Source organism: Vicugna pacos, chromosome 6 (genome assembly GCF_048564905.1).
Source record: "Vicugna pacos chromosome 6, VicPac4, whole genome shotgun sequence".
Classification (NCBI taxonomy): Eukaryota; Metazoa; Chordata; class Mammalia; order Artiodactyla; family Camelidae; genus Vicugna; species Vicugna pacos.
Window position 1 is genome coordinate 82713440 of NC_132992.1, and position 20075 is coordinate 82733514.

General features: G+C 44.7%; 1 protein-coding gene across 6 annotated transcripts in view; it reads right to left on the reverse strand.

Annotated features, from left to right (window-relative positions):
* Positions 1 to 20075, reverse strand: part of FOXN3 (forkhead box N3) — a 364903-nt gene that overhangs the window by 150242 nt on the left and 194586 nt on the right. For all 6 annotated transcript variants that reach the window (XM_072963564.1, XM_031679324.2, XM_031679322.2 and 3 more), the window contains one exon: positions 11759 to 11895. In XM_072963564.1, the coding sequence (XP_072819665.1) occupies positions 11759 to 11895 (137 nt within the window). The remainder of the gene's footprint in view (positions 1 to 11758; positions 11896 to 20075) is intronic.

Below are 20075 nucleotides of genomic sequence, written 5' to 3' on the forward strand. Positions count from 1 at the left end.
AATAAAATTCAATTGGAGTTTCCATATACCCAACCTTTCCTTTCTCAAGAACAGCCCCTTAAGAGCCTGGCGGAGTCACTGCTCAAGCAAGGAGTCTCAGGCAGGCAGGCCACAAACGATGGCCAGGACAACTCCTGCAGAATCCAGGGCCCGGGGCATCACACCTTTGTGAGTTCTGAACCCAGATTTTAAAGTACAGAGAATCAAGACCATCTTTTAGCAGGTAGGGAAGGACAATATTTGGGCGACTTTCTTCTTGAAGGATGAAAGTGGAACAGTGAGATTTCCTGGGAGAAAGAAGCAAGATCTGGAGCAGGGAGGAGACCGCTTTGTTCTCATCAAAGAGGAAAAGAATGTAGGGGGAAAAAAAAAACTAATGAGTTGCTGCCAAGAGATTTAAACACGGATTATGTATCTGGTAGAGAATGCGCACAATTGACTGTTTGGGCCAGCCTGCGGTGAAAACTTTTCCCATTATGATGAGGGAAGGGAGAGCCGGGGCGCCTTACCTTTCAAGTGCTCTGTTCTGCAGTAAGTGTTCAGAGGAGGCTTCTTTTCAGTAAGGAGCAGAGGGAGGCTTCTTTTCAAAGGAATAATGAATGAGACAAAGCTGGAGCAATTCCTGGCCGGCACCACCTTACGCACATTTGCATTTTCTATGGCAGCTGCAGAATGTTTCAGTCCTCTGACAATATTTGGTGCCTTGGAGTCAAAAGCCTGGAATTTATAACATTTCCATCCCAGAGTAGCCTGATAGGTCTCTCTCAGGCTTCAAGAATGATCTGGTCCAAAGAGTCGGGCTTTGTGATACCAAGAGGTACACCAGGGCCTGGGCAGACGGATGGGGAAGGAGACGGAAGGCCAGAAAACCAACCCCGCAAAACCGCTAAATTATGGTCAGAGGGAAGGGATACAGAGTGAGTTCCCCTCCCCTCCACACATCCCTTGCCTTGTGACAGTAAAGGGAGGGAGGGCAGCCAATTACTCCGGGGCATCCCTGAGCAACTAGAAGAATATGTTTTGCACTATTCACATACTCTGCACCATGCTTTCTAAGGGAAATCGCTGATAAATACCTTTTGAATAACATCTGAATGCGGGGTTAAATCACAGAGAAAGAGAACTCCAAAAGAATCCTGGTTTTCACAGGAAATCTAGTGGAAACTACAGATTATAAACTATAAAAAGATACTTTACAATGCAAGCTAATATATAGGGGTGTAAATATTGCAAATTAGTACGCAGCATGTGTAAAAACAGGACTACACAGTTATCAAGAGAAAGTCTTGTGAGGGTGAGGACGAAGAAACCTATTTGTGCGGGCCAGGCACAAATGCAGTTGATAAAGCCTTTACTTAAGTTAATGCCCACAGCACTCCTTTGAGGCAGGTATGCCCATGCCACAATAGGAATGACCAAACGGAAGCTCAGAGAGTTCAGGTAACTTGACCAAGGTCACACAGCTAGCGAGTGGCCGAGGTGAGGTTCTAACCCACGTCTCTTTCTGAGACTTACTGGGATTTGCTCCAGCCTGTGGGAGCTGGGGGGGGGGCCTGGGGATGGGCAAGTGTGGGGTTCTCAGGCTGTGCTCCATCATGTGTCCTCTTGCACGAGGAGCTGAGGCCCAGGGATACAGAAGGACCTGCCCAAGGGCACCAAAACTCACAAGGGACAGGCCCAGGTCAGGGCAGGGCGCCTTGTCTGCCTTCTGGTCTACTTGCAGAGCAGGCTTCTGACAGGCAAGGAGGTGGGGCAGGGCTGGGGATGACAGTCCCACACTTTGACACCTTAAGATCTTTAGATCTGTTTCATTTTTCTGCTTCCTTACTGTTGTTCCAGACTTGCCTCTTCCTCCTGAGGACCTCACAGCTGCTGCATCCAGCTACCCACCTGCAGGACCAGCTGGGGTCCACTCCACAGCAAGTGTGGGTGGACATGAGGCTGGGCGGGGTGCTGTGGGCCTGGGGAACTCACCAAAGCCCTCCAGAGCACCACCTCCAGGGACAACTCTGCTAGAAGTTGATGGGGGAAATCTCTCTTATGTGCTTCAATTTCTCTACAAGCAAGAAACCGTGGGAGGGTACCAATTTCTACCCCAAAGAATCCTAAGATACTAGACTTCGTTCTCCTTGTAGTTAAAAAAAAAAACCCTTTCACCTAGAAGTCCCACAGTTGCAGAGGAAAATGGAGAGGGAGGAGGGGGAGGAGGAAGAGGGGGAGGGGATTGGAGGAGGAGGAAGAGGAGGAAGCCACTAAAATTCTTCTACTTGTTTCCTCTGAGTGCTTCACTACCCCCCACCCCCACTTTTATTCTTGCCAAACTAGACGGGGAGTGTGTGTTGGGGACTGGGAGGTACCAAGTTTGTCAGAGAGATTTGGGTAGATAAACACACTTTGAACATGTCTCAACTTGGACTACCGTGATTACGCAACTCAATCTAAAGAGATAAGTTAGGATTTAAAATGTGCCTCCATGGTTTACAGATGTTTTCTCTAGATGAATTAAAAATCAGCAAGGGTTAGCAATTAATATGGAACTTCGGATGCTTCTCACACTCTCTCTGCACCTTTGACACATATGGCAAAGTCTCAAAGATGCTTTGACAATTAATGTGATGCGGACCTTGTGTAAGAAAAAAAATAAAGGTTAAGAATGTGATCAGAGACTGGCCCAGAACATGTGATGCTACTGAATCAGGACACAGGTTTGGCTCTTCCACAGAGACTCCTACAAAGAGTGGGTGTTGCTCTGGTTAATTCAGTGGATAAACAACAGGGGAAGGTCTGGGTGATGTGATGGACAGCTTTTGGAAATGATCTTCTGCTTGGCAAAACACTGCAGTGATCGTTTTCTTCACACGGAAGGAAATGCAAAGAAGTGTCACTAAAACAGGGAGGTAATTATAGGGCATGAATCAAAAAGCTGGGTGACACAGACGAGGAGTAACGAAATTAGTCCCATCGTGGCCTTGAAATCCGGGCTTAACAATTTCAAGAGAAGAACGTGACCTCTCATTTCTGAGTAACAAAGCCACGCACACTTTCCCTGTGTTTTGTTTCCAACCTACACTGTGGCCTTGGAGAACTGCAAACACCAAGCTATGGGGTGATACTCCATCACTCTCCTGGGGTTGCAGCTCAACAGACAAAGAAACAGAACATCTCAAGACTTGGAAGGGATGACCGGGCACTTCTCCAGCAATAATTAAATCTCATCTGGACTAGCATCCCGAGGGCAGCTCGTTCACACACGACCCAAACATTCACCCACCCACTCATCAACCCAAACATTTCCCCAGCTCCTGGTACGTGTCTGGCACAGTGTTAGATGCTGTTCCGTAGGAGAGATCTTTCTTTCATTGAGCCCAACTTTCTTTCTATGACGTTTACCCCCATTGGATCCAAATTCCTCCTAGTGGAAGCTGAAGACGGCTGGCACGCTGACCTTCTGAAGGTGTTTCTCCAGATGATACATTTCCAGCTCTTCTGTAGTGATAGGTGGGTCCCCTAGACAGCCTCACCACTTTTCTCCATATCTCCAAGTGCCCTTTCCACCTGGTCAAAAACTTCCCAGTGAGGCCTGGTCCACACTGAATGTGGGAATTACTGCCCTCACACTGCTTGTTCAAATAATCATCTTTTCTTAATATAACCTAAAACTACCTACAGCACACTTTTGACCAAAGTAAGTCACTGCTGACGTACTTACAGTAAATGAATTCTTCCCCCCATTCTGTCTTCCTCGAATCTTTTATGAATGATGGGTTCTATGTTCAGCCTAATTATAGTACAATTCTACTTCTTAATCACGTTCCTTTTTATCTATAAAATCCAGGAGTGTTTAGTGTAACCAGAAGAAGGAAAAAAAAGGAATCAGATGTGGAAGTGGTTGGTTTTAATTTTCTGTTGTGATGAAAAATGTGCCAGTCTTACACTGCTGCAAAACAAAGAGCACGTGGTCTGTTGTTTCACACTGTACGTCATTGATTTCCTGTGTTTTTGACAGCTCTTTCATATTTCTAACGTGGATCAATCTCTCCCCCTTGGAGAAGCTGAAGGGGCTGACAAATACGCAGAATGCAGGTCAGCCCCACTTCGCATTGCCCTCCTCTGACAGTGCCTAAAATGCAGGAATCTGCCATGTCTTCTGCTGGCTATTTGGAGATGCAAATAAACAGGAAGCCAATCTGCAAAGACCTCAGACTCCTACTGAGTTCATCGACACTTCACTTCCTAACTAGGAATTAGAGACACAGAACCTCTCAGGAGTTAGATCAACAGAAATTTATCAGTAGTAGATTTCAAGAGATCCTAAGACTTCTGCTAGTGGACTACAAACTGGAGACCGAGGGCACCCTAAGAGTTCAGAGGATGAAAAAGAACTCCACGTGGCTCTCTCAGCCGTGAGTTTTACTGAGTAAAATAGGTATAATCAGCCCAGCTGCTTAAACATTCAACTTTCAAAGTGAATGTGAACACAGAACAAAATTGGATGACTGGGAACAATATTCATGCGACATGCCTACCACATAAGTGCTCAAAGATAACAGAGGCTACTTTCCATTTAAATAAAATAAATGTAGGACACAATGAGGCTGAAATGTACAATGGACAGCATACTGAAGGCAAATGCTGAGATTAAAAACATTCTGAGACCAACTCAGAAAATAGAATGGAAGTCAATAGATAATATGATTTGATATGCAAATAAAATTATAGCTAACTAATGGATTTTTAAAACTCAGACTGTAAATGAGCATTGTTTTTTTATATTTATGAGTGAACCCCCACAATTTTAAGCCTCTTCTAAGATCTGTCTCCTCCAATTTTTTAACAAAGTTTAAAACTGGAAGTGTTGTTATTAGAAAATCTTGTCATTCAATCCCATATCCATTTTATCACATTAATTTGGCACATCCTTCTATATATTTAGCACGATGAAGCTTCATATTGATTTTTTTAATTTAATGTTCTTTAATAAATGACTCTAAGCATAAAGTTGCAGTTTAAGCTTATGCTTTAAAAACACCTAATACCTCACCCTTTTTAATTATACTTACACAAGTAAGTGTATTGAATATGAGGAGCATTTAGAAAACTATTTATGGTTTCCAGGAAATACGTTGCTTACAAGTAAATATAGGCAGTGTAATGTGTAATAATGATGCAACTGGTCTAAATTTTCACATTCACTCTTTATGCTTGACTGAATTGAAACTTGCAACGACACAACAATCTAACAATTAAACTCCTTCAGTGCAAGTTAAAACTGATTTTACTGTGGCTTTGCAGTTCTTCTGCCAACAATTAAATGCACACCACTTTGAATAATGAGATGAATGAAAGATGTCTTAAAAGTTAAAAAAAATTATTGGATGCTATCCAAGCAATGAATAAGCTATTTCTTGCTGTGTGCAAATTCAGCATTTTAGGGGGGGTATTAACATGGTTATGTTAACAAGCTTAACATTCTAAGGATTTTCTAATCTTATAATTGTCTAAAAGGATGAGCTCCACAAACACCCCACCTTCCCCACCTCCTCCCAGGGCCATTACCAGATCCCCCACAGCCGTTACCAGTTCACTCCTTCCCCAACGCTTACTTACCTGCTGAGGAATTCCTGATGATTTCCTTAATTCAAATGTATATTGACCACTCTGTACAATTTCTATATCCTTAGCGGTATTTTTCTGCTATGTAGGCATTTTTTTAAATTAAAAGAATAAGCTTACAACATGTGAACAGGGCAGCAGGCAAGATACAAATAAAACCTTTTGCTGAGTCAGCACTAAAATCGGTCATTTTCATGAAGACCCTCCATATCTGAAAGGCCAAAACTCTTTAGGGAGGGAGAGGCCATTAATGTATCTTTTGTGAGTCATTAAATTGCTCTGGAGAAGGAGAAAGAGATAAATGATAAGCTTAAATGTTCAGAATTAAAAAAAAAAGGTGAAAGCAACAGAAACTTTCTTGAAGTGTTTTGACTCTGTCAACTTTAGAGAAAGTCATCCAAAAAATAAATCTTCAGACCTAGATCAGCAAATAAAAATCGTGTGGGTTTTTCTAACTCCGTGCATGTTAGGCTACAATACTTAATACAAAATATAAAACATGCTGTCATTATTTTTAGAGTGAAGATATTTAAACAAAAAAAAAAAATGAAAGGTATGTCTGGGTACACAAGTCCCCTCAATCAGGGTTTATGTGCATTGAGAGCCAACGCGGCTGGCCCATCTCACAGACCAGACAGAGGCAGATCAGACGCTGAGATTTCTTTGGAAGAAAGGAAGCACAAAATGACACTGGTGCTGGCTTTCAAATTAGGTATATTTTATTAAATTTCCCTTCTCTGAAAAATGAGCACCCAGGAATCTTTCTATAAACCATACTGTCTGATTAGTCGTAAAACCTGTTTCTACCTAAGGTGAGAGACGATTACAGTATTTTTTCTATAAACTGATTTTGGATTGGTGCCTAATACCAGAGAGCACAGATACCACATAAATCCATATATGTAAATTTTGAGAACAATCTGTTGTCATAAACATTGTTGTGAGACATCCTCAATTTACAGGGCGTGAATCTAGCTAGTACTGTAAAGTTTAAGGACCCCCACTGTAAAGTAACAAAGTCATAAAAGTCAAGGTCACTCACTGGGGAACTAACTGTTCTTTTAACCATTAGACATGGAGAAAGATTAGAAAAGGGGAAATTCCTAAAAAGTTGGTGGAAGTGTAAATTGGAACAGAATCTAGAATTGGAAGGCAGCTGGGCAATATCTATATTAAAAGCATTAAAATATGCATATTCTTTAACAAGAAATTCCTGGGAGTTCAATGTTTACAGATGTTAGCCACTATATATAAAAATAGATTTTTAAAAAAAGTTTCTTTTGTATAGCACTGGGAACTATGTTCAATATCTTGCAATAACCTATAATTGAAAAAACAAAAGCAAACGAATCTATGCATGTATATCCATGACTGGAATACTGTGCTGTACACCAGAGATGGACACATTGTAATTGACTGTACCTCAATAAAAATAAAAATAAAAAAAATAAAAAATTCAAAAAAAAAGGGATGAAAGAAGAAATTTCATGTCTAGGAGAGAGGGGCATGGGCAACATAACCATTAAAACAGGTAACAGGACTCTTCTGAGGAAGTATGGGCAAGAAATCCAGTGCACTAGCCTCCCTCCCTTTCCAGATCTGGAGTCTGAAGGCCACACTGGTAAAAGCTGGGAAGTAAAGGAAGCTGTCTGGGTGTGGCCAGGCCGGCCTAGGGGACCCTTCCAAGAACAGCTGAGTGCCATTTCACAGAAATGAAGTTCCAAGAACTGTAACAGCCAACTTACAGCAACGACCCTTGTGCGGCTCAGCAGAATGAGGTAGAAGAAAGAGCTCCTGATAACCAGCTCTTCAGACGTATTATAAAGATGACAGAGGCAGACTCTAGGTGGGTCGCGCAGACCGCTCAGTGATACAGTGATTCTGACTTTCTGTTACAACAAGGATGATGTGGATATTTAAAATTGATAAACCCAACTAGTCAGTGCACAGGGAGGGGGGAACTGCTTTTTCTTTCGTGGAGAAGTTACAAAGTCAGCACAGAGAGTTCCCACATACCCTGCACTCAGGCTGCCTGAGGTCAGCATCTTCTGGACTATGGTACGTTTGTCACAACTAAGGAACCAACATCTGTGCATTACTGCAATTGAACTGCACGCTTTATTCCTGTTTCACTAGTTTTTCCCTAATGTCCTTTTTCTGTTCCAGGAACCCATCCAAGATACCCCATTACCCATTTGGTCATCATGTCTTCCCAGCCTCCTCTGGTCTGTTCACAGTTTCTCAGACTTTCCTTGTTTTTTTTTTTTTTAATGACCTGACAGCTTTGAAGACTGTTAGGTATTTTGAAGAATGTTCCACTCACTCTTTGGGGACCAAACCTTGTCTAATGTTTTCCCTCTGATTACACTGGAGTTATGGGTTTGGGGCAGGAAGACAACAGAGGTGAAGTGACAATTTCTCGACATCATATCAAAGGTACAAACTGTCAACTAAACATCACAGATGATGTTAGCTTCGATCGCGTGGCTGAGGCAGTGTTTGCCAGGTTTTCCACAGTAAACTTTCTTTTCCACCCTTTTCCCATACTCTTCTCTCTGGAAGTAAGTCACTAAGAGCAGCCACGCAAGGGGTGGGGAGGTAAACTCCAACTCCTTGAATGATGAACGTCTATATAAATTACCTGGAATTCTTCTGTATGGGAAATCTGTCTCTACTCTCATTTATGTATTTGAGCATTTATTTATTTATATCAGTGTGGATTCATATATATTTTATATTTCAGGTTATAACCCAATACTATGTTATTTATTTTGTTGCTCAAATTGTCCCAGCTTTGGCCACTGGGAGCAAATTCAGACTGGCTCTGGTATACCTTTGACATCCTTGTTTTTTGAACACTTCCTTACTTTCTGCTTCTCTATATTTTTGTCAGTGAAATGCCTTATCTAAGAAAAGGGCTGTTATGGGATGGACTGTGTGTTGTCCTTGTCCCCTCCCTCCACATAAAATGTCACATTAAAGTCCTGGTCACCCATACTTCAGAATGGGACCTGATCTGGGAACAGTCATTGGAGATGTAATTAGCGAAGAAGGGGTCATACTGGCATAGGTTGGTCCCCTAATTCAGTGTAACCGATGTCCTTATAAAAAGGGGACATTTAGAGACAGTACACAGGAAGATGAAGGCAGAGAGCTGGGTGATACTTCTAAGCCATAGATTGCCAGCCATGCACCAGAAGCCAGGCAGGAGGCATGGGACAGACTCTCCCTCCCAGCCCCAAAGGCAACCAACCCTGCCCACCCCTTGGTCTTGTATTGCTAGCCTCCACAACTGTGAGAAGTTAAATTTCTGTTGTTTAAGTCTCTCAGCTGTTACGTTGTTATGGCAGCTCTAACACACTAAGATGAGAGCTAGTGTCACTGAGATCTGCATTTCAATTAAAAATAATTCACAAAGGTGGTATCCCAAGAAGCAGGTTTAGAGGAACACCCCAACAAACATCCACAAGGGTAGACCAGAAGGCAGGGACGCGAGTCTCCGTGCTACAATACTCAACATTGTATTTGGATGTGAACAAGGTTCGGGGGCAGTGTTTTCAGAGACCTCATTTTCCCTTCAGAGTTCCCAGCCACCTGCAGCTTGGTTCAGAGCCCTACTTCTGAGGCACACCTGCAAGTCCTGGCAATAACCACCCACCCAGTATAATCACCATCTTCAGCATGCTAAGTACCAGCTCCGTGAAAGCGCCTCCCAGGTGCCCCGCACAGCAATCCTGTGGGGCTGACAGGTGATTCCCTGCATCACAGCCAACCCGGCCAGATCCTGTCAAGTCGGCATTTGGGTCCCTGCTGAATGACCTGCTTTGTCCCAGTTCCATCTTCCCCAAGTCACGTCAGCAAGTGGCCCGATGACTTAGAAGGGAACTGAATACATCACTGTCAGCTATACAAACACTGTACAATCATCCAGCATTTAGGACCCTAAGTACGATCGGACATGCTAGAGGATGCTGAAGCAAACTCTAAGCTTTCAGATGAAGGGATTATAGTCCCCAGGAGAGAAAAAGTGACTTCTTCTTACAGAGTTAAGACACTGAAGAGGCAGGCTGGAATCTCAGTCTTCTCACTCCACATCCAGTAACCTTTATGGAAGGGAAACAGAAGCTCCAGCATAGGTAGATGCAGAAACTATTTTTTTTAACTCAGTTCACTAGAAGAGGAACTGGATGTGACAGATCCGGAAAACTTCAGATCTGAAGTTTCCGTTTGGAAATAATTTTCACTACAAAAGTTCCAGTTTGTCTGCATTTTTATGCCTCTACGAAAAAATCAAATGAAGTCATTAAGCTTAGGCCAGCTCAGAAAGCCTCTCGCCTGAGTATGCATTCCTCCTGCAACCCCGAGGGCTCTGTTCTAATCCTTCGAATTATTAAATAATTACTGTGTTTCCCCTGGGGTCATGTTTGGCAACAAAATACTAGTCTAAATGAACCAATGATAAGATCCAGTGACTAACACTTACGGTCTTAACTTCTTCAAACTAAAAGGATATGAAACACTTCCGAGGTACAAACTGGGAGGAAGGGAAGGGTTTACTGTGGGGTCTGGCGAGATACAAGAGCAGAATGACAAAGGAACACGAGACTCTGGGAACCATTCCAGTAGCAAGGGTCACCCCTCCCCCACTGACAGTGTATGTCGGCAAGTCTCCACCCCAATCTCGGTTCTCTCCCATTTCAGGAGTGGCTCCGGCCACAAGGAGAAAACCAAGCATATGGCTTTGCCCTTCTGGACAATTCTACAATGTTGGCTGAGCTGCTCTGGAAAATCCCATTTTATCTCCTACAGCTATATGACCTCAAGTTGTCATTTCCAATAAAGTATGCTTCCACTGATTTTTATGAACATACCCCAAAGCTGCTACAATCTTTTTTTTTCCCCCTCAAATCTTTCAAACCAACTGTAGTTGCTATGTAGGGCTATTTGTTTCTAAGGCAACAGCGTATATCTAAGTACTAATGGCCTGTCCTTTTGCCAGGCAACAAACAGCCTTGTGATGCAACTGCACCTGTCTCGGCTACGCGTTACTATGGAGACGCTGCGGTTGCTATGGCTACCATCACGCTAATCGCCTAGCAAAGGCAGACATACAGCAGTCTTCTCAGAGAGCCCAGCTGTTCCTCCCTGTCTCTTGCTGAAGCCTGATTGTCTAGGGCCTGTGATGGAATGCTTCTCAACTGAGATGCACAAGAACTTCATTAATGCTGTTTTAGATGATCACTTTGTGTTCCCTTCTGCAAAACAAACACCAGACTAGGGAAGGAACCTGCAATCATGTGGACTGTGAAATTACTGAAATCTATGCTTGACATAAACTTGAAGTCCAAGGATCATGTCTCTTAACTAGGTGGTTAAACATTTCTATACATTAAACAAAAAAAATTTTTTTTGGTAGAATTGAAGGACAGGTTTCAAATCCAAGCACCATGTAAGAGAAAACCAGTTTTAAAATTTGGTTTTCTGTTAAGTGGTTTTTTTTTTAATCTAACATTAACGCCCCCCCTCCTTTTTTTTTTTTCAAATGACAAGCCACGCATCCTCCCCTCCAATTACATCTCTGTAAAAAATGGCACCCGTGACCTCAGTCTCAAAACAAATGGGCATCTGAGGAGCGAAGTCTCTATTGTTCTTTGCTCTTTTCCTTAAAGAGCCAAACACCCAGTAACCACAACAAAGTGATCGCTCTGGAGCACCGTCTACATGGAGACGGGGATGACAACAGCTGAGTGGGTCCTTCCATGAAACACCTGGAGCCACTCCTGCTCAGATGATGGGAAGACAGAATCGCTTACCTGACTCATTCCTGGACTCTCATCCCGACAAACCGCCACACACTGAGACGTTAAAGCTGTCAACTTTCCTTTGTAAATGTTTCTACCCGGGAAGACATTATTTCACCCACCACGATGCCCTTCTGGAAGGAAACACATTCCTCCGAAGCAGCAGAAGCGGTAAGGTTTGCAGAAAATATAATGGACATGCCTGCAAGACTGCTTGACTTCTTTCTCACTTATCTAGTTATTTTTAAAATCATACAGCCTATTAGATTAGTTTCAGTGCCTGTCTCTGCCAAAATAATGCAACTTCAGTAGACAAAAAAAAAAGAATAGTCTGGATGGCTTACCTTTGATATGCCTGAGGAGAGGCAGGAGGTGTATTGAACACATTCGAGTGTGGGTGATAAGGTGTCTTTTTCAAAGCCTGAATTAGATTTTGTCTATACTCTGGGTCTATGCACCACAATGACCCTTTCCCGATACTCTGCAAAAAAAATTGAAATACGAAAGTGATTAATATAGAGACAGTAAATATTTTGCAGCAAGTAGATGTAGATTTATTATCATAGTTACTTATGCTTAAAAGCCATTCTCTTCTTTCTTCACTGTTTGCCAGCCTTAATTACAATATTATACTCTGACAGCAGAATACCATACGATGCACTTCTGTCTACTCCTATGAAGTTTGACAAAATGAACAAGTTATTTGCAGGTGATGTTGATACAATAATATTGTAATTCTTCTATCCTACAGACCAAAACCCTTTATTATTTTTCAGTGTCAAATTTGAAGAACATGTGTCTTCTCTTCTAAAAGTGAGTTTTAAATGTGTCAGGTTTCAAGGGTTGAGGGGAAAAGAGGGCCAGAGACACCTTCAAAATTCTGTCCCTGCTTTAAATATTTGACAGGTACGTTTTCAAACCATATGACATGGGTGCCACTTTACAAAAAGAGAAAAGTAATCCACTTGTTTTTTTCCTACTTACAAAAGAACGACATTTAAGCTTCCAATGGAATTCTGGAATGACCTTCCCGAAGACACAAAAGAGCCCAGGCAGCAGTGGTAACCCTAAGCCAGAATCCAGTATTTATTTTTTGGATGCCTCAGTTTCCAGGATTCTGCTCCAGACCTGACTCTTCAGAAGTTAAACTTCAAAATGCAAATTTTATCGAGCTGTCTCCATGGAAGAGGGAGACGTGCTCTGAGGCCCACTTTCAGTTGGAAGCTTTCGTTCTGTGCAGAGCATTTTATAAAGCAAATGTAAGGTCTTCCTCTAGGCCCACTGACAGTGGCGGCAGACCAATGGGCGGTCCCTGCTCTGGCTGCACGCTTGCAAGTGACTGAATGTACCCAAGCTGCTTGATAAGGTCATTTGTAAATATTTACTGATTTGGAGAGAAAAGAAGTCAAATTATATCAACGCGGGCCCACCCCATGCCTCCAGCCAACTGACTTTTATTTTCACAACTATTTGACGACAGAAAGATTTAGAAAGCAAACAAGAAAATCATGTAACTATTACATGGGGGAAAGTCCAAGAAAATCCCTCAGAAGGAGAACTAAAAATCAGTGATTCCTAAAATCTTTAAAGAAGTTTTAATAATCTGTATTCCAGTCATCAGTTTACCAGATAGTTTACTTACAGTTATTTCATTCACAGATCCCGTTGAAATTCTTTACTATCTACAGCCTCAGTGCACTGGGCACAGGGAACTGCTCAAAGCAGAGTCAAAGGTCAGGAACTGGAGTCTCTGATCACCCCCGTCACCCACCCCCACTGGTGCAGGCCTGACCCCAAAGCCAATCCCAGTCAGGCTGACCTACCTCGGCTTAATACCAAAGGTCCTAGTTTAACCATCCGGATGTTTAAAGACACGAAGGATTTCAACTTTGGAAAAGTCAACATCCCTACGTGGCCTTCCCTAGCATGTGTACATTTTCAAGTCCAAAATAGTTCAGGGGGATGGATGAGATTTTCCAGGTAAAGCAGGCAGGCCATCAGTGATCAGCCCTGTACCCTCCATTCTGTCCTTTGGAGAAAACCTATAGACACACTCTTTAGAAGAGAACGAAAGCCAAGGGGTGGAGAGGTATCGGGAGGAGGAGCCGGGCCACTAACCACCAAATCTGGACACTGTAAAACCAACCATGAAAGCAGGGAAACTGCTGGGCTGCAGTGGTCCCAGCCTGACTCCTTCGAAGGCTGCCAGGGGGCCCGCCTTTCTGATCCACTAGAAGACAAGTCCCCAGACCAGCTCCTGGGAGGGCCAAGGGCCCATGTGCAACCCAAACGTTTCTGCAATGAGATTATCTCAGTTCTGGGAACCACAGGGCTTTTCTTTTCATCAAGCTGGCTTTCAGGGTGGGGCCGTTTAATCTTACAGGGAATAAAAAATATGACAAAGAAATGAAGGGAAATAACAATAAGCCAAGAACGTGGTTTCTCCTAATCCCAAGCATCTTGTTTATTACACTGCACTACTGTTGACCAAAAGAGGAAAAAATACCGCAGGATGGGGGTGGGTGGGGTCCACAAGGTAACTGATCCAGGTACAAGAGGCAGGCAGAGTTAGAATAAGAATGGGTGTTCTTTCCTGTGTGGCCTTGGGCAAATCACGGTCCCACAGAAAGTCCTGGCTTCCTCATTGGCAAAACAAAGACCCCCTGCTCCCTTACAGCCTGGTGTGGGGCCCAGCCAAGGCATGACTGGAAATACCCAGAATAGTGGAGAACCTACAGGCACTCAGTATCTGGGGAACAGGGTCAGGAACAGAAGAAAGGGAACAGAGCTGGCTGTGCAGTGCCTTTCAATATCTGCTTTTCCCACAGCCGTCCATCAAAAAAGCAGCGCCCAATTCCACCAGGGCAGTGGGAGGGGCCTCCAGCAAACGGACCGGGCGTTAGCAGTTCCCTTCATTCCCCCTTGATTTCCGCCAGCCCCCCGCCTGCCTTCCATGCACCCCTCACACCCCCTGTCACTCGCCCCGTGCTCCCAACAAGCTCCCCGCTGCTGCAAGTTTTCTTCTGCCAGGTCTTCGCACGCTGAGCATCAAGCTGAGGTTTCACTCCGAACCTGGTCAGCACGTAGTCACGGCCACCGCTCACCGCGGGCGGGCGTCCGCCTGCGCTTTGAGTCATCACGAACCCCACCTTGAGCAGTTCTGCATGTTCCGGCGGGGGTGGTCTGGAACTGCCGATAGATTTTTCTCACGGACCAGATAGCAATTTCAATATCTCACATTTAGAATTTCCAGACAGAAAAAAATTTTTTAAAGCATCTTCAGGACATACCCATGGGGACACTGTTGGTCCCGCTAATCCCTTCAGTGATTTTACAGTGGAAAGTTCTAGGCGGAGCTTGAAAGGCGCAAGAAAAAGGCTGACACTGCATCTTTTTTCTTTTTTTAAATTCTTTAACTTCTTTTTTTTTTAAATTGAAGTATAGTTGAATTACAATGTTCTGTTAATTTCTGGTGTACAGCATAGTGGTTCATTTACACATACGTATATATTCATGTTCTTTTCCATGATAGGCCATTACAAGGTATTGAATGTAGTTCCCTGTGCTGTACAGTAGGACCTTGCTGTTTATCTATTTTATATATAGGAGTTAGTAGTGGCACTGCATCTTATTTGCAAGCATTCTTCTTGGTTTCAGGTAACAGTCAGAATAGTAAAAAGGTTGACTTGAAAACTTTTAAAATGAAAATATGCAGAGGAGAGAATGCTCAAGTTTATTCGGCCAGGAAAAATTACATTTAATGCCCCTAACAGGGGAGAGAGGGATGTAATGTGATTAGGGTTGTGTAATAAGTTTGAGGGTCAAAGCTTTCAGAATTATCTGCATCTCATCTAAAGGATATGATTTTCTTTCTTTTACCATAATAACTGTTAGGACCATGCACTATTAAATGTTAAGGAACTCACAATAAGGAATTTCTTCCCTTATGGAAGAAAGATCTCCATGCAAAGAGACATTTTCATCTTTAAAAAATATATTTTAATATATATGTACATATATGTATTTAAGACAAAAACATATCTGTGAAGGAAGACCTTTCTTACACACACACACACACACACACACACACACACATATACACACACAGAGCTTCAGAAAACTAATGTGAAAAGTAAAAGGAAAAAATGAGTGAAAACATATAGATGAAGCCAAGTTGTTGTTTTAATTAAAGATCACCTGGGGAATAACACCCAACTCCTTGTTAGCAATAAAAACATCAGTTCGTAACAGGGGAAAAGACAAGGAGAACCTATATTGCAGAAAGAACTGTTCCGTGAGAAAGGTTAGAAAAAAGAGGTAAGAGTAACATTTAAATTAAATCTTACATCTAAAGATAACGTGTTTTTCTCTGAGAGGGCTGGGCCCAGGGGGGGCCCTGGCAGCTCGCACAGCTCTCCAGACCTGCACGGCAGCCTTGGTCAGTCTGCCACACACTGGGTCGTGCGTTCCTGAGGATACATATCATTTTTTAAACATTATTTACAAACTCGGCCATGATACATTAACGGGGCATGAAATCAAAGTAATGGGTCACAACCAGCACTGCCTTCGTGGAACAGAATAGAACCAAACAGAATAGACTGGGAAGTACCTGTACTAAAGCGACATGCTGAGAATTGTGTAGGTGAGTACACACGTGTGTTGGTGTACACTGGATTACAAGGTGGCACACGCTTCTAGGACAACGGTTCCATTTCCTTCCTCCTCATGGCTTCTGAGGGAGAAAGCCCTCTTCCGGAAGTGAAGGCGGCCCTCCCTCCTTGTGATGCCCAGCGTGGGGGAGGGGCCGTGCTTGGGGAAGGGGGTTAATGAGGCAGGACCCATATCAAAATGGGCCAGGGAGCTGGGTATGCATTTGTGGTGAATTTGAAACAAGCCCTTTTGATGTTTTTGATATGCTGTCTCCAAGGGTGTTACCAACACCACCCACTTCTGTCCTTTCCCTCACCCATATGGTACCCACTGCATGCCAGGCACCCGGGGGTGCACTAGTGAATACAAAACAATACAGAAAGGCAGCTGCTCTCTTGAAGCCTGGATTCTGGAGGGAGAAGGAGACAGTAAGTAAAGAAAGACATAAGCAAGATCATGACAGACTGTAATGCCTGCTGTGAAGGAAATAGAGTGGTGAGTTAGAAGACAGGAACTTGCTGCCATGTGAAAAATAAATGGATCGGAAGTGGAAGAGGACCTGCTGATGCCACAGCCCAGGCCCGAGGTGACCAGGTGGCAGCAGTGGACGGACAAAGGAGGACAGCTTCAGGATGTAATCTGGAGAACCAACCAGACTTGGTGATGGATTAGAAGTGGCAGGTAAAGAAAAGAGAATAATGGTTTGAGATGAGTAAGTAACTAGGTCACAGATTGGGAGGGGGGAATCCAGAGCTCATGTGAACATATAACCTTTGAGATGTCTGTGTATTAAGAACTACTGACTAAGGTACCTGAAAGGATTTGCTGGACACAAGCCACTATCTCCCCTCTGCTGTCCCCTCACTGACCCCAACCTTTATAGCCAAAGCTCATGCACACAGAAAGGCAGATCTGAGACAGACTGGCTTTAGAGGTTTAACATCAACTGACTCTTCTACAGCAGGGGTTGGTAAACGTTTTCTTAAAGGGTCAGAGTAAATATTTTAGTCTTTGTAGGCCATAAGGTCTCTGTTGCAACCACTCATCTCCACTGTTGCAGAGCCAAAGTAATCACATATGTAACTGAACAGATGTGGCTGAGCTTCCATGATATTTTATTTACAAAAACATAGGCCATCGTTGGCTGCTGCCTCCCTATGGCTCCTACACTTGAACCCAGAGTTTGAACTCAAAGCTCCTTTGTTTTGAGAACCTAAAACCAGGTAAGGGGTCTTCAGGGGTGAAGGGAGTGGGCTAGGTCCTGTGGGGTTGGGGGTGGGTGCCAATGATGATCTAAATCATGTGCTCCAAGGCAGGAAAGGGGGATGGGTAGGAGGATGGAGGAGGGAGGACTCACAGGCTCTCACTGGAGGAGGTAAGCTCATCACTAATAAGAACACATACTGGTATTTTTGAGCTGCACCTGACATCACTGCATGTGAAATCACTGCGCAGGTGCAGCTCACTCTCCCTTTCTGGGGCTCGGTCTCTCATCCATAAATTAGTTGGTCAGACTAAGTCATCCCACAGGCTTGTAATGCTATGCTTTGAGAATGTGTTACTGCAGATTACTTAGTACACATACGGCTTTAATCCCCCACCTCCTTCCTGGCTTCCCAACACCATCACTTTTCTGTTATGGGTGGGTATGAAACACCCGCAAAGTCAGCTAGAAGCACATTACTGAGTCTTTAAAGAGTAGCCCTTACTTGGTTGGCATGGACACTAGAGTCAGAGAGACTTGGAACCAAGCCTTGTCTGGATTTCCCAGCTGTGTGGCCTTGGGTAAGTTACTTAACTGCTCTGAGCTTCAGTTTCCTCATTTATAAAATGGGAGTGATATAACAATACCTGCTTCACAGGGCTGTTGCAAAGATTAAACGAGGTAATACTGTGCATGGCACATAACAAAAGCTCAACAAATATTGCTCTCCTGATCATGATGGTAGAAATGTTAAATAGCGAGGTTTCCTTGACACCAAGCTCCAAAACAGGCAGGCCCTGCCCTGATGGAGGAGTACTTGCCAAATTGTGAAACAATGCAAATTTCATCTAAAAAAAAGAATCACATATGGCAATTTGTTTACCACCGTCTGATGGTACTTTCCTTGGTCCGAAGGAAGCACTTTATATCGGACGTACTAAGGTAGAGATGGAAATGAAAGGCTCAAAATAGAACAAAGCCAAGACCTAGGCATGGGAGTAATGCCGGAAGGGATCAGAGACTTTGAGGAAGCTTCTTGCTTTGAGTCACCACTTTGTGCAATAAGGCCCAGGTGCCAGGCCCTGTGGCAGCCCAGCGCTTCCCAAGGGAGTTCCTTGCCCTTCAGAGCTTAAACCCGCCACCTCCTTGGGTGGAAAGGCCCTGCCCTCCATGCTGCCCTGGAGCAGGCAGGCAATAACGCCCAGGTGGGCAGAGCTGGGACCGGCAAAAGGAACCCGCCTTGGATACGGGAAGGGTCTCCCGATGGGGGGTGGGCCTCCAAGGCCGCACTACTCTTCTCAGGACCTGTGGGCTCAGGCTGGAAACGGGAACTGATAAGCTCCACTCAGTCTGTACCAAAGGACACTTGTAGCTTCACAGATAAGGACCCGAAGTTGACATTTTTCATCAAGTTGCTATTCTACCCAACATACAGGTGTTCTCCCAGGATCTAGAAGGTAGGCTTAAAATGGAAACAGCCTAGGTTTGCCTCACTACGAGCACCTTGCTCATCCCCTGGGGCACCCTATGCAGCTCCCCACACGCTGTTCCTGCATTTCTTCTCCCACCTTCCTCCTCCAACTGCTGCCTCCTCCTCTACCCTGGCTCCAGCCGAGGCTCTTCAGGACCAAGGGAACCAAGGAGGAAGGAGGGAAGGAAGGAGGGCTGGGGGCTGACAGAGGGGTTAGCAAGGGGGAAAGAGATAGGGGAGGGGGCCTGGGAAGGAGGAGGGCTGGGGATTGGAAGAGGGAAGGAAGGATGGAGGTTGGGAGAAGGGTGGGCAGGTGCTCATACCCTCAGAGCAGCAGGTCCCCCATTCCCACAAAACTCATCCTCAGCCCCAGACCAGGCCAGAATCCAGACTTCAGTGGGTCACAAACCCATCCAAACTTCCGTGGCCCTGAAGAAGGGATGCCCTCTGTGCCTCATTTTGAAGCAGGCCATTTAACAACACTTGTAACCATGACGCAAGGCAGGGTCCATTTTTTAGGGTGTGGAACCTCCAGAGGAGGACAGATGACACACCACGATAAAAAGACTGCGTGCGTTGGCCCACGGGCTATAAGGCAACAGAGGAGGAAAAGGACGAGCCCCGCGGGGGAGGGGGAAGGGGCTGAAACCTCCCGCGCACGCGCGCACGGCCGGTATTGGGCCAGCTCCTCCCACGGGCCCACCCAGTGCCCACCCCCTGCTCAGCGCAGCCCCGCCCACCCGGGTCCGCCCGCTAGAGCGCGCAGCCCCTCGGAGACCGTGTCCTCACCCCACCTCCTCTTACTTCCCCACCGGAGTCCCAGGACAGAGCTCCACTTTCTCAGCTTCACGGTCCCCGGGACCTTCCAGATGGTGAGAGGCAAACGCTCCTGACTGCCTCTAACCAGTGCGTGGGGCAAGAAGCCCTGCCGGGGCTTCCCAGGGAGCATTCCAGAACGCAGCCCCGCACGTGGTCCCCGCGCCACAAGGGATCCACCTGCCTGGTTCTCTCCGCGCCGCTCCCCTGCTGTGAGGCTACCAGGGACAAACCACGTGTCCTCGCGGACAGTGTCTTCAGCAGAGGTCATACTCTTCTCCAAGTTAAGTTGGGCTTATAAGGGGACACCATATAGAATACACCTCACACCACACCCAACGTGAAAAAGACACTCAGGCTAATTCTCTTCCCTGTCACTGGCCGTCACAGGAGAGGTGGGGCAATACTGGAAAAAAAACACATAGAACGGAGAAGAGTTATTCCAACAAGTGCCAGTAAAATCACACCACAACAAAATGCTTAGCGAGTGATTCCTAAAGGACTTTTTTGTCCTAAA